The 15403-nt window shown below is 46.0% G+C and overlaps 1 protein-coding gene across 2 annotated transcripts in view; it reads left to right on the top strand.

Annotated features, from left to right (window-relative positions):
- Nucleotides 1-6999, top strand: part of LOC129698955 (hyccin 2-like) — a 34601-nt gene extending 27602 nt beyond the window's left edge. For both annotated transcript variants that reach the window (XM_055638457.1, XM_055638458.1), the window contains one exon: nucleotides 3410-6999. In XM_055638457.1, the coding sequence (XP_055494432.1) occupies nucleotides 3410-3924 (515 nt within the window). In that variant the 3' untranslated portion in view covers nucleotides 3925-6999. The remainder of the gene's footprint in view (nucleotides 1-3409) is intronic.
- The last annotated feature ends 8404 nt before the right edge of the window (nucleotides 7000-15403 follow it).

Here is a 15403-nt window from a genome sequence, read left to right on the forward strand (position 1 = left end):
AAGAAGTAAATAGCATGACAGACAAAGAAGAGTCAGTGGATGTTGTTTACCTAGATTTTCAGAAAGCCTTTGATAAAGTACCACATGAGAGGCTGCTAAGGGAGATGAGAGTCCAGGGTATCAAAGGGCAGATACTAGCATGGATAGCAGGTTGGCTGAATGGCAGAAGGCAAAGAGTGGCAATAAACAGGTTTTTTTCTTGTTGGCTGACAGTGACTAGTGGAGTTCCGCAGAAGTCTATGCTGGGGCCGCCACTCTTCATGTTGTATATTAATGATTTGGATGAGGGGATTGAAGGCTTTGTGGTCGTTTGCAGATGTTATGAAAATAGGTGAAGGGGCAGGTAGTGTAGAGGAAGCAGGGACTGCAGAAGGACTTGGCAGCTTGGGAGAGTGGGCAGAGAAGTGGCAGATGGAATATAGTGTAGCAAAGTGTGGAGTCATGCATTTTGGTAGTCAGAATAAAGGCGTAGACTATTTTCTAAATGTGGAGAGAATCCAGAAATTGGAGGTGCAAAGGGACTTGGGAGTGCTCATTCCCAAAAAGTTCATTTGCAATTAGTAAGGAAGGCAAAGGCAATGCTAAAATCTATTTCAAGAGGGCTAGAATACAAGAACAGGAATGTAATGCTGAGGCTCTAAGGCGCTGGTCAGGCAGCATTTGGAGTATTGTGAGTAATTTTGGGCACCATATCTGAGGAAGGATGTGCCAGCTCTGGAGAGGGTCCAGAGTTGGGTTACAAGAATCATCCCAAGAATGAGTGGGTTAACATATGATGAGCGTTTGACGGCACTGGGCCTGTACTTGCTAGAGTTCGGAAGGATGAGGGGGTTCCTCATTGAAACTAACCGAATAGTGAAAGGCTTGGACAGAGTGGATTTGGAGAGAGCATTTCCACCAGTTGGAGAGGGTAAGAATAGAGCTCATTGCCTCAGAATTAAAGGCCGTTCCTTTAGGAAGGAGATAAGGAGGAATTTATTTAGTCCTAGGATGGTGAGCCTGTGGAATTCTTTACCACAGAAGGCTGTGGAGGCCAAGTCAATGGATATTTCCCACCAAAACCACCCCTCCCCAGGTACTTTCTCTTGCAACTGTAGGAGCTTGAAGGAAGGAGGGGCAGGTCAAAAACTGGCAAGTAATGAATGGATAGAGGGCTGAATCTCCTGGTTGCTAACCATGTTAATTCCCCATTACCATACTGATCTTTGTTCTGGGCCGCCTCCACTGCCAGAGTGAGGCCCACATGCCCCCCCCCCCCCCCCCCCCGCCCACCCCCCCCCCCTCCCCTGTGCCTCTCCTGGACTCACAGCGACATCCTCTTACTTTACAGTTTGGGACTCTTCAATCCTTTTGTCTCGCACCTTTTGTCATTTCATCTCTGGCCTTTGTCTTCGTATCTGCCTATCAGCCCCCATCACCTCTATCCATCTATTAGTTACCAGTCTATGTCCTGTCCCTCCTCTCTTCAAGCTTTCTTTTCCACCACCGTCTCCTCACAATCAGGAAGCCCTGACACAAAACGTCACCCATCTGTGTTCTCCAGGGTGCTGCCTGACCTGCTGAGTTACTCCAGCAGTTTTTTTGTTTTTTTAAACAAGCATCTGCAGTTCCTTGTTTCTGCATGAAAAGTGACATTTGATGCAAGAAAAATACTTAAGAAATGTTTCTATTTAAATGTGCTCTCAAACGTATGTTGCCCTCTCCATTCCAAAATTGCTTCTCGTGTTCCTTTTGTATTACAAAAAAGTTGTTTATGCTTGCGGAGATAAAGTGGTGATTATTTTGATGTGCATGTTTGAGGAGAACCTTGGTAAAAGTTAATTGAAGCATAGTCAGCAAGGGTTACTGATAATCAAATGTTACTGATAAAAGTTATTTATTTGGATTCCTAATGAAGTTCCTCATGGCTGCATAAAATTAACTGTAGAATAATTTGAATCGCACAACAAATGTTCATTTATGCAGCAGATGGATACAAAAAACTAGAGTAACTCAGCAGGTCACACTGCATCTCTGGAGAAAAGGAATGGGTGACGTTTCGGGTCGAAGGAACGTCTCAACCCGAAACGTCACCTATTCCTTTTCTCCAGCGATGCTATCTGACTCACTGAGTTACTCCAGCTTTTTGTGCCTATCTTCGGTTTAAACCAGTACCTTCCTATTTATTTATACAGCACTTTTACAACATTTCTTGCCCCAAACCACTCTGCAGCCAATTGTATACTTTAAGCATAGCTACTGTTGCAATACATGAATTTCAGTATTTGTTTTGCACAGACAACTCTCATAAGCAAAAACATGGTAATAATTGGATGTTTCATTTGATTGATCTGGAAAGATTGTCTGGGTGATTGAGGGGAAAGCACACAAGGTCCATATCTCAAGACTAACGCTCAGGCAGGTAGCTCACCAACAACTTCTCATGGGCAGTTAAGGATGGGCAATTAAATGCTGGCTCAGCCTGCAAAGTCCAGATCCTCTGAATAAGTAGTAAAAATACTTCAAATGGTGTAATGGATTAATTTGAGAGGGCAAAGTGAACTTAATGTGAAAGATGATACCTCTGACAGTGCAGTCGTCCAAAGGATGTACACTGGGATAATGGAACCGAATGTTTGAAATTACTCAACTGAATGGGTTGGAGTACATGTGAAAGAAGTAATGTCAGGCTGAAGGGCAGGTAGTGTGGAGTCTTATCGGGTTATTGGTTACTAATCTACATAAACTAATGAAATTGGATGCAACTAGTGATTTAAAAGGAGGCAATTTTATAAAGAACTGCAGGATTTATTGATTGATTTTAAAACAAATGTGCATGTTCTCGTATATTCCACCTTCGAGCTAACTCTCGTTTCCCCAGACCCTAATGTACTCATTGAACTGCAACTCTCCACGTCCAACAAAATAACTTGCTTTTTGTCTGAAGAAGGATCTCGACTCGAAACGTCACCCATTGCTTCTCTCCATAGAAGCTGCCTGTCCCGCAGAGATACTCCAACATTTTGTGTCCATCTTTGCTTTTTTTTTTTTTTTTTTTTTTAATTCACTTCAACTTCCATCGGCCCTACAACCATCCCAGATATTTGCACTCTGGCCTTCCATTACTTTGCACATCCCTGAATTCAATAGGTCTACTCTATCACAACTTGCCAAGTCTTTGGAATACCTTCCATAAACATCTCTGCCCATCTAACAATCTGCTCCATATGAATTGTCACTTTGAGTAATATACATTACTTTTTATGTGGTGCAGCAGTTTTTTTTTTCTCCTTCATGAAAACATTGTAAATGCAAGTTGTCTTGTGTGTTTGCGGACAGAATACTAGATTCTTTAGTTTTGGGTAGTGAAGACAGGAGTGTGAGTGGTCGGTGTGACGGACCTGATGACGAATAATTTGTTGCTCCACAGATCTGAATGCTGCAAGCGGAGGAGAGGAACCTGTCCACATCACTGACGCAGACGAGGGATTCTCATCGGGGGCATCTAGCAGCAGCCAGCCAACTGGGTCCAAGAGCAGCAGCCTAAAGAAAGGCCCCGGTGGATTATTGGGCAGGGATCAGGCAGAGGGCAGCCGCAAGCTCCCAGCAGCCCGCTGTGCTGCCGACACCATGGAGTTGACGCCAGTGAAGAAGCACCTCCTGGCGGCGAGTGGTGTGGCAGTGCCTAAGGCAGGAGCTGTTGGCCTGGTGCGGACGGCCAGCACCTCCTCCACCAAATCCTTCGATCGGGTAAACGGGAGCCAGACCTTGGATGGGGCCTCCAATCTGGCCGTCATTAACGCCAACAGGTTCTCGACCATCAGTCTCCAGGAGGAGAGGCTGGGCCGAGGTAATGAGGCCAAGGATCTGCTCTCCCCTGGAGCCCCTCTTACCAAACAGTCCAGGTCGCCCAGCTTTAACATGCAGCTCATTTCCCAGGTGTAGGCAGGCACTGCCTTCCTTGTCCAATCAATAATGTCTGGGTATCCTTTTTAAACACCATTCTCTTTTGGGAGTTGTCCCGCTGTCCCCTTCTCCTTCTTTCCCCAATTCCCTCCCAAAACCTATCACCCCTCCCTGACTTTCAGCTCTATTTTATTCCAAGTGATGATACTGTGCAGAATAAAGAAACTATTTTGTACTGGAAGAGCAATAAAGGAGTCTGTAGGAAGCAGGCTGTGGTGTGACGTATGTCCCCACATTCAGTCTGTTCCCTACCTCGTCTTCGGGTGATGTGCAATCCATTGGTACCAGTCTTGACTGAGTACTGGAACTTGTCCATTTCTATCTGACCTTCCACGGCAGGCGATTCTCGGTTTGTCCAGCGCTGTCTTTCAATTTGTACAGCTTGACACTGACCTATTTCTTCAGAATACACTATGTTGCCTTCAGAAAGGCCCAAACGTTCTTTTGCTTGCCCATACCTGAATACATCATTAAAGAAAAGAGCAACGTTTATATCGCCGCTAACGGGCAATGTCACTGAAAGAACATTTTCATGAAACTATTTGAGAACCCCGTGAACACGTAACAGCTGCAAATCACTGACCATAGTTTGCTGAGGTGACCAAACCCACTTCACTAAGCTTCACCTTTTGACACAAAAAAATTGAAAACTTGTCTCCTTGCACAGCATCCAATCAATATTTAATTGGAATGCTTAACTGTGTAGAGCCAAGAGATGTTTAAACCATAAATAGTAGTAGTTTCTCATTTCTCCCCATCCCCCACTAGTATGTCTCATAATGGGCTAGCGTTGCACTGATAGTTGAAGAAGTGAAATTGCACTATAGTACACATAGACACAATCTAAACCGCGATGAGATTTGGAGTATTAAGCAAAGACTGGCCCATTTGGTACTTGTAAAACAGCAACATAAATGTTCCCTCCCTTTCATTCGGATTCTTTATTAATATAGGTATTTAACCCTCTGGGGCTCAGATGCCCAGGGTCACTGGTCCCTAGAGCATATCATTCTCCAATAGCTATTTGTTGTATAATGTATTAATTGGGTGTGTAACTGTAAGAGCCTTTTGTGGGAGTGTACCCACTTTTGTGCACACTTCCAGTACTGGGTACGGATCTCTCACTCTTAACCTTGTAAGGATGTGTATGCCTGTATGTACATTTGACTGTCTGTTTCTACCTATACATCCATGTGTCGTGTACCATGGATGGTTCCTGATGAATAGTTGTCACAAATGTGCATGGATATCTGCACTAAAGCCCAAGGGTTCTTGAATGATGTTGAGGGAGCTGGCTCCATATTCAGCACAAGTCAGGCCTGGGCCTATGGCAATAACTTGAGTCATTGTTATGAGCTTGGAGCTGATACTTATTGAGATAAAATATTTTGTTTTTTCTCTTTCTGGAGGTCTTGATACTTTAAGTTGCTTGATCATCTCTCATGAATATCACTCCACTTCCTTGATAGGTTTTGTTGGGAAAAGCCGCAGTGACAGCTGGTACCTGAAAATGCATTTTTTATTTTAATCCAGCCCTGGAGAGAACAGGAATGGGGTTCCCTGGGGTCAAAATGCTTTCAGGTTATGCTTTGGCTATGTTCGGATTTCTGTTTTTAGAAACCGTGGGAGGAAACATTGATTAGATTTCTGTATAAGCCTTTGGTAAATTTTGTATATTCCTGGGTGTCTTATGTTTGTATCCTGCCTGCAGGATGTCCAGCTGCTGTAATATGTTTATAAATACCAGTCGGCTACCAATCATGCAGCAACTCCCAACCTAAGAAGTAATGTAGTTTTGCTCCATGGCCCAAAATTAGCCTTTGCTTGCAAGCACGCTCTAGAATCTGTACTCCATTCTCCTGGTAAAGGAATGTTTGGGATCCTTGGAATGTAAAACCTCACTGCCTCTCCCAACCAGTACACTGCCAGGCCAATTTGTCTGGCCAAGGAAAGTTCCCTGAGCACTTGCTTCCAATTTGGAGACCACGGTATGGTGTGGTGGAGACCACAGACAGGTGTGGTGGAATCTCTGCCTCGGGTCAATGTTTTAAAGAGGTAAACTTGGATTTGATTAGGCTGCTGCCTGGCCTTTGCGAGTACTATTGGATCAATTCTTGGTATGCATCGTCTAGCTATAACTGATATTAAGTTATCCATTCAAATGATTTTGTTTTGCACACTTTGATTTTTACATTCCGCCATGGGTTGGGTGCTTGATAGCCTGGGATCGGGCCACCTTTTTTACGTTCCAACTTTGTTTCACAAGTGACCAAGGTAATTAGCCAAGTGATTTGAATTATCCAGGGCTCAGTCAGTTGGTCTTGAAGAGGTTATAGGAGTTACAGCAACGGGTTGATTGAGCAACACGGGTAATTAATTTGGGTTTATTCTGTCTGGAAATAGGGCAGTGCCCCTTCGAACATTGTCGGCTCTCCCCGTTTATAGAGCTGATGGACCTGTAGGAATCAACCCATTCTCTACAAATTTAATGCTGTGTTTGTTTGGTCTTCCGTCTTGGTGCTTGTGAACAAATATCAATAGAAGTATTTATTTTGCCCAAAGAATGTTCAGCTGCAGTGATAATATGTCCAGTGAAGTTGATCTGACCAGTGTGGATCTGACTTTAGCTGGAGGCTACGTATGGGAGAGGAATGTTCCTCATTCCTCCCAGCTGGGTTAAGCTCATAGTCTACTGAAAACTGGAGAGTACGTCAAGAGTAAAATGCTCCTGTGTTCCTGAGAAATTCTCAAGGGACTGGGAGCTGTACTTTAATGGGATAATAATAGCAAAAGTAGAATCTAATGGAAATTCGAGTGTTGCCGTTTGGATTGGTGCATGTATATCTGTCATTCTTTGATCAAAAATCTTTTTTTAAATTAAAAATGAGCTGTACTGTTAATGCAAGATGTGAATGTGATATTGTAAATACTTGTCAGATTAAAGATTTTAAATGTGTAAATACAGATGTATAAACATTCAGATCCATCTGCAATGCAGAGAAATTATCTATCTGTAATCTCATTTCCTGGAATAAATACTGTGCTGTTTCTGCATTTCTGTATTTTTTTGTTAAATCAGGCTTTTTGCCTCTTTGGAATAATTCATCAATATTGAGATGGGTGTAGGTGGCAGCTTTTGTACATTCAGTTATTTGAAAGCCACCTGTGATCCATGTGCCACTCTCCAGTCCTACAGTTTTCTTGGTTCAGCAGGGAGATAGAGTTATGGATTGCTTGACCAAGTTCCAATGTGTGTGGAATACATCTGCGTGCATGCAAAATGTGGCACAAGTGGCAGGAATGTCGGCTGTGTGTGTGGATGCTGGAACTTGCAGAGTACTTTAGTGAAAGAACATTCCCTGAGCCTTGGCCCACTAGGACTAATAACAAGGTTGGGCATTAGCTGCTTGGTGCTGCCGGACTGATGTGTTTCCAGCTGAATCTGTTCTTTGCAACTACTCAGTGTAGCCTCGTACCTACCCACCTAATGTTTTGCCAGGAGCTGAAATGTGACAGATGATGAAAACTTCAGCTTTTCTATTGATCCTCCTATGAGGGGTGTTGGTGCCTCTTGCTGACCTATGCTGCCTCGCCCACAGCAGTGTGCTAGAATGCTGCAGGGTGAAGATGAAATATATTGTGGCGATGTTCCATGCAAAATTAATCAAAAAGCAGAGTTATGATTTATCTTGTTGCATAAGTCGGGCTGCATGAGGCCCAAAGCAGTATGTGGCACAGCTGAAAGTGATGGATGATTAATGTGACATCAAATGGAAGGAAATAACGTTATGAAATGCAGATTGTCACACTCGAGAATCAGGCATGAGATTTCTCTGCAGATTTCCAAATTCAGTAAAAAAAATAAAATAGTCTAAATCTCCACGAGACAGCCGCTGCACCAATGGTTGAGTGCGTGGAAATCCGCTGAGTCAATTTTAGCGGAAAGCGTGTACGTGGGTGCGGGCCGACCGTCTTTGCATGCGCATCTCTACGACTAGCGCTCAGCTCCGCACATGTGTAGCAGTTTTCCTTTGTCCCCGATGCCTACCGTACCATGGTTGGGTAATTCAAGGTATAATTATCAAAAAATTATCAAACATTTCCTGTGTAAAGGATACTTCTCTCTAATTAGAGTAAACAAGCAAGGAACAGGTATGTTACAAGTAGATGTAGGTGTAATATAAAATATTTTCAATATGACAAGTGTAAACAAGCAAGGAATTGGTGTTATTTTAAGGTATGATTATCACAAATTTTCTGTGTAAATTAAGAAGTGACAAGCAAGTAAAATGTTTAAGAAGGTACTGCAGATGCTAGAAAATCAAAGGTAGACAAATGCTGGAGAAACTCAGCGGGTGAGGCAGCATCTATGGAGCGAAGGAAATAGGTGATGTTTCGGATCGAGACCCTTCTTCAGACAAGTAAAATGTTATTTTAAGGTGCAATTAAAAAAATTACAGTATAAATTAAGGGTAAACGGGCAAGTAAACTTATTTCAAGGTGTAATTATCAAAAAATGTCTGCATAAAGTAGCAATGTTACAAAATTTTGAGATTTTAAAAAATCAAGTCTTTAATTTATCCCATCAGATAAAGCATAAAAAGTAGTTTAATTTGACACCTAATTCACTTTCATATCTTCAGTATTAAAAAGGTTATGGCCATTTTCATACTCGGAAATTAGCATCTTGTTCCCTATTGCTTTTTCATTGACTTAACTGCTGGACACCTCTCTGCACCCTCACTGCTGGACACCCCTCTTCACCTTCTCTGCTGGACACCTCTGCACCCTCGCCCTCAGAGACAACCTCTCTGCTGCTTCCTGCAGCTGCTCGGGCTCCTCATCATGCTCAAATACTCAACTCTGCAACTGATTGGTCTCTTCAACAACTACATCCCATCCTGCATCCAAGTCATTAAAGAGCTTAGACTTCTACGTCGACCCCGTTTGGTCCACAGAGGCTCTCGATGCAAGCTTGTTTACTTCAACCACGGACTTTCCATTCCATCCATCTGCTCACTACCACGCTATGCACCCCCCCCCCCCCCCCCCCCCCCCCCCACCCCCCCCCGCGTCACCCCCCCCATCCCAGCTGACCGCACGCACTGTCAACTGGGACAACTTCAGATCTCTCCAGCCTGCCCCCATCCCTCCACCCTCTCACAATGCCAACTTTGCCCTCCTCAACACCAGGTCGCTCAACAAAAAAGCCCTTGTCCTCCATGAACTAATCCGTGACAACACTCTGGACTTCCTTCTGCTCACTGAAACCTGGCAACAACCCAATGTCTTCTTCTCCCTCAATCAAGCATCCCCACCTGGATTTAATGACATTTCCAAACCCCGCCCCTCCAGCCATGGAGGTGGCCTCGCTGTTATTTTCAACCAGAACTTTCGGATCACTGAACTCACCCTCCCCCCAGTAGCATCATTTGAATTCCTCGCCTTCAAAGCCCTTTCCTCCATGACAAGTCATCCTCATTTACCGGCCACCTAAACCAAACCCCTCCTTCCTATCTGACTTCACTGAACTCCTCACACTTGCCTCATCCCTCTCCCCCACGTCTGCTGCTACTTGGTGACTTAAATATTCACATGGACTCCCCCACCTGCAAGCTCGCATCTGAATTCGCCTTTTTACTTGACAACTTCTCTCTCACTCAGCACGTCACCTTTCCCACCCATGACAAAGGTCACATCCTTGACCTGGTCTGCTCCATAAATCAACCTGTACTCGACCTCCATCCATGCCTCTTCCCCCTCTCTGATCATAAGCTTATACGGTTTACCATCGCTTCTCCGACACCTCGCCCCCGCTTCCACCCGTAATCTAAAATCCATTGATCCCCACCATCTCTCTGACCTGCTCTCCACCACTCTCCCCCTGGACGCAACCCATATCTCACCTGATGATCTCACCAACCATCTCAACTCCACCTTGTCTACCTCCCTTAACATTCTGGCCCCCCTCAAAACAAGAACCGTAACTTTTAACACATCTTCACCCTGGTACACACCTGCACTTCGTAAGCTCGAAACCCTGGTCACTTCCACCCAAATAATCTCACCAGATGATCTTACCCCACCCATCTCCTACAAAGATGCCCTGCTGCTGCAAATCTGCCTACCTCTCTCCCCCAACCCATGCCTCTTCCCCCTCTTCTCCACAGTGGGCAACCTGGGTCTTGACTCGAACACATCTCCCCCCTACCATCCGGATCTCGTGCATCTATCTCCTCCACCTGATGATCATAAATCCAGCACATCTCAACTCCCTGTACCCGACTCCCCTGCTCTTCCACCACTCTTCTGGCCCCCCTCAAATCACATCTCCACACTGAATCCTCTCCCACTTGGACCTGCACTTCGTAAGCCAACAGACTGGTCAAACCAACTCACTGAACGCCTCCGCCCAAATTCTGGCCCCCTCAAAACAAGAACCGTAACTTTTAACACATCTTCACCCTGGTACACACCTGCACTTCGTAAGCTGAAACAGACTGGTCACCAACTTGAACGACTCACAAATAAATCATCTCTCACAGTCCACCATGAAGCTTACAAACTCCACCTCACTGCCTACAAAGATGCCCTCATTGCTGCAAAATCTGCCTACCTCTCCTCCATATTCACCAACCCCTGCCTAAACCACAGAACCCTCTTCTCCACAGTGGGCAACCTCCTCAAGCCTCGAGCCAACACTCTCCCTACCTCTACTCCGGATCTCTGCAACTCACTCCTCCACTTTTTTGCTGATAAAATCAGCACCATCTATCAATCTTTATCCCCTGTACCCGACTCCCCAGTATCTACTCCACCACCTACCAAGGCCCCTCCTTTCAACATCTCCACTGACCTCCTTACCCCTCCTCCACACTGCTTCCTCTCCCAGTTTGACCTGGTCACCCCTACTGAAATCGCCAAACTCATCAGCTCTTCCAAACCCACTACCTGCTCCCTCGACCCTCTCCCCATTCCCCTGCTGAAGTCCTGCCTCCCCGTTCTCTGCCCATACCTCACTAATCTCTTCAACTCCTCATTGTCCCAAGGAATTGCTTTCAAAACTGCTGCTGTCACACCAATCTTAAAGAAATCTGGTCTTGATCCCTCCTCTCTCATTAACTACCGCCCAATCTCAAACCTCCCCTTTCCTTCAAAAACCCTGGAGCGTATCGTTGCGTCACAGCTTAATTCCCACCTCCTTGCGTATAACCTATTTGAACCCCTCCAATCTGGCTTTCGCCCCCTCCATAGCACAGAAACTGCTCTCCTCAAAGTACTTAACGACCTCCTCACCTCTGCTGACACTGGTTCCCTCAACATCCTCATCCTCCTCGACCTGAGTGCAGCCTTCGATACAGTGAACCATAACATCCTGCTTACCAGACTTAGGGACCTTGGCATTGAAGGTTCTGCACTCAGCTGGCTCTGTTCCTACCTTTCCAACAGATCCCACTTCATCTCTCTGCATAACCACACCTCTGCTACAGCCACAGTCACTCAAGGCGTTCCCCAAGGCTCCGTACTCGGCTCCCTCCTCTTCATCATCTACATCCTCCCATTTGGTCAGATACTCCACCACTTCAACCTGGACTTCCACTGTTACGCCAATGACACCCAGATCTACCTCGGCACCAAATCCCCCCACAACCCCCCCCCTCCCATATCAACTCCTGTTTGTCAGCTATAAAAACCTTGATGCAACATAACTTCCTCAAACTCAACAGCAATAAAACAGAATTCCTCCTCATAGGCTCCAAATCCACACTCAGCAAAATCAATAACCCCACTCTCACCATCGACGGCACCACTGTCTCCCCATCTCCCCAGGCCCGCAACCTTGGCGTGATCTTTAATTCCGCCCTCTCCCTTGAGCCTCACATCCGCCATGTCATTAAAACCTCCTTCTTTCATCTCTGCAACATCGCCAAAATCAGACTCTCTCTCACACCTCCCGCTGCTGAAAGACTCATCCATGCCTTCATCTCCTCCCGACTGGACTACTGCAACTCACTTCTCCTTGGCATCAGCTCCACCTACATCAACCGACTCCAACTGGTCCAGAACCCAGCCGCCCGACTCATCACCCACACCAAATCCTGGCATCACATCACTCCAGTCCTCAAACAACTTCACTGGCTTCCCATCTCCCACCGGATCACTTACAAAATCCTGGTCCTCACCTACAAAGCCCTCCACTATCTGCCCCCCCCCCCCATATCTCACCCCCCCTCCTCTCCCCCTACCAACCCTCACGGTCCCTCAGATCCACATCAGCTGAGCTGGCCTCACTTTTCTGCATTTGGCCCATATCGCTCAATGTTTTGCTATCATGTACCTGTCCAAAACGTCTCTTGGTGTCTTAATTGTACTTGCCTCGACCACTTTCTCTGGCAGCTTATCCCAAACAACTAGCTCAAGGTGCTAATCTCGCCAACCTCTCCTTATAACTCAAACCCTCCAGACCCAATAACATTCTCGTACATCTATTTTGCACTCTTTCCAGTTTAATGACATCTTTCCTACACCAGGGGAACCGGAATTGTGCACTGTATACCAAATATGGCCTTAGCAACACCTTGATCAACATGATACATGATGTCCCAACTCTAATACTGAATGACTGATGAAAGCTATTGTGCCAAATGCCGCTTTCTCCACCCTGTCTACTTATATTGCCATTTTAATAGAACTATATGTGTAGGAAGGAACTGAAGATGCTGGTTTCTACCGTAGCCACAAAATGCTGGTTAACTCCGCAGGACAGGCACCATCCTTGGAGTGAAGGAATCTGTGACGCTTTGGGTCAAGACCCGAAACATCATCCATTCCTTCTCTTCATAGAATTATATACTTGTACCACAACGTGTCTGTTCTACTACACTATAATTTAGAACATAGAAAGGTACAGCACAAGAACAGGCCCTTTGGTCCACAATATCTTTTCAGAACATGATGCCAAGTTATGCTAATCTCCTCTGCCTGCATGTGTTTATTTAAAAAATACTATTGTAGCTGCCCTTACCATCACCATTGGTAGTATAACCCAAGCACCCATCATCCTTTACAAATCTCCTTTAAACATTTCCCCTCTCACCATAAAATGATGCTCCCTGTTTGGTAACATTTACACCCTGGGTTCTGACTGTCTACCCTATCTATACCTCTCATAATTTTATATACTTCTATCCGGTCTCTTCTCAACTTCCGTTGTTACAGAGAGAACAGGAGATAGGTGGTGGCAGCAAAGGGCTTCTTGCACCCCCCCCCCCCCCCCCCTCAAGTCATGGCTGACCATGGGTGGCTGCAGGGTGTTAATCCTTATATGGAGGATGTCTGTGCGTGACTTTGTTTAACGTGGGGAGACTGATGCACAGACAGCCACCCCACGGTCCTTGACAGATCTGGGTCACGATCCAGTGACATGGAGTCCAAGATGACCGGAGACTCTTTTCTGCTGCAGCCTTCATCTGCCTTCCCAGTTGTTGTGATGCTCCGCTAAAGTCAGCCATCATCCTCTGCCTGTTCCACCGTTGAGGTCTTGGTTGGATACCTCTTTGTTGGAGACCTCTCCCTCGACCTTACCACCATGGGTGGCCCTACCAGGAGCATAGCTCCAGACGTCATCGTTCACAGGATCTCAGGTCCACACAAGCTTCTCCACCATAACAAGGTGACAATCCACGGAGAAGTAAAATGATGTAATATAGGGAGGTTGCACAGCAGTCGGGTCACGACCCGTGACCCGTACTGTTGCTATGCTACGCCAACTGGATTGCATGCGATGAACTGCAGGTATGCACTGACCATTGTTTCCAGCGTAGCGTGCCCATTAAAACCCACCAAAATGGTCAATTTTTGCACTGTAAATAATTATGGAAATCGGGATAAGCGTGAGAGACATTTATCCTACTTCAGAATTCCAAAAGTGAGGAGAAATGACGGTAGATAGAAGCGAGAGCTGAAGGGACAACAACAGCCAAAGAGCTTAGTGAACATTGGCCGTGCAGATATCGAGATTGAAAATATTGGGAATTATCGCGTTTGCTCACTGCATTTCATCAACAGTAAGGCATTATTTGTGTTTTTTTCTTGATTCCCTTTGCATCTAAACAGTTTCAGAAGTGATAAATCTGGCTGTAAAATTTTAAAATCACCCATGGTTCTCAAGTGTGTTTTTACATACAAAAAAAACGCCTCTGAAGCAAAATTTATCATTAAAAAAAAATCGTAAACCATACGTGGGTTTTGAATTACATTGTACTCAGATACAAGCCAAGGAATGGCATAATTGTTAGCTGTTAATTGGACATAATCAACCTCAGCAAATTGACAATATCCTATTGAAAGGGAGTGGGTGTTTAAGCTGTCAGGACATTTTATTATTTCCCAAAATATACCTCAATAGCATAATGATAGAAAACCTACTTTTCCACACACCACTCGTAAGTCTGGAGATTTTTTTAATGATAAATGTAGCTTCAGAAGAGTTTTCTTTTTGCATGTAAAAACACAAATAATGCCTTACTGTTGATGAAATGCAGTGAGCAAACACGATAATTCCCAATATTTTCAATCTCGATATCTGCACGGCCAATGTTCGCCAAGCACTTTAGCTGTTGTTGTCCCTCATCTCTCGCTTCTCTTTACCTTCATTTCTCTTTTGGAATTCTGAAGTGGGATAGATGTCTCTCACGGTTACCCAGACTTCCACAATTATTTACAGCGCAAAAATTCACCATTTTGGCAGGTTTTAACAGGTAGGAAAGTACGCGTTTCGTGTATTAACAACATATACCGGAAGCTGCGATGTCCTCCAGATGGATTGAGCGGCTCCATACGGTAAGCCCTTTGACCCAGTGACCTTACGTGCAACCCCTCTATTACGGCTGGGGGTCAGCCTTTCCTTGCGTCAAATTTCCTATCAGACTCCATCATTTACAGCCGTCTCCACCTATCACCACCCAGTCTTTGCCAGTGTCACCATCTCCAACTTTCATTCCCTCATCTGACACCATCTGCCAAACTACTCCACCTACACTGCATCCACATATCGTGTATCTCCATCTCTCTGCCCGTGCTCCTTCCCCGTATCTCCACCCCCCGTATCTCCACCCCTCCGGCCCCCCCGTATCTCCACCCCTCCGGCCCCCGTATCCCCACCCCTCCCCACCCCTCCGGCCCCCGTATCTCCACCCCTCCGGCCCCCGTATCTCCACCCCTCCGCCCCCGTATCCCCACCCCTCCGTATCCCGTATCCCCACCCCCCCGTATCCCCCCCCCTCCGGCCCCCGTATCCCCACCCCTCCGGCCCCCGTATCCCCCACCCCTCCGGCCCCCGTATCCCCACCCCCCGGCCCCCCGTATCCCCACCCCTCCGGCCCCCGTATCCCCACCCCTCCGGCCCCCCGTATCCCCACCCCTCCGGCCCCCGTATCCCCACCCCCTCCGGCCCCCG

This window comes from Leucoraja erinacea, chromosome 7 (assembly GCF_028641065.1).
Source record: "Leucoraja erinacea ecotype New England chromosome 7, Leri_hhj_1, whole genome shotgun sequence".
In the NCBI taxonomy this organism is placed as follows: Eukaryota; Metazoa; Chordata; class Chondrichthyes; order Rajiformes; family Rajidae; genus Leucoraja; species Leucoraja erinaceus.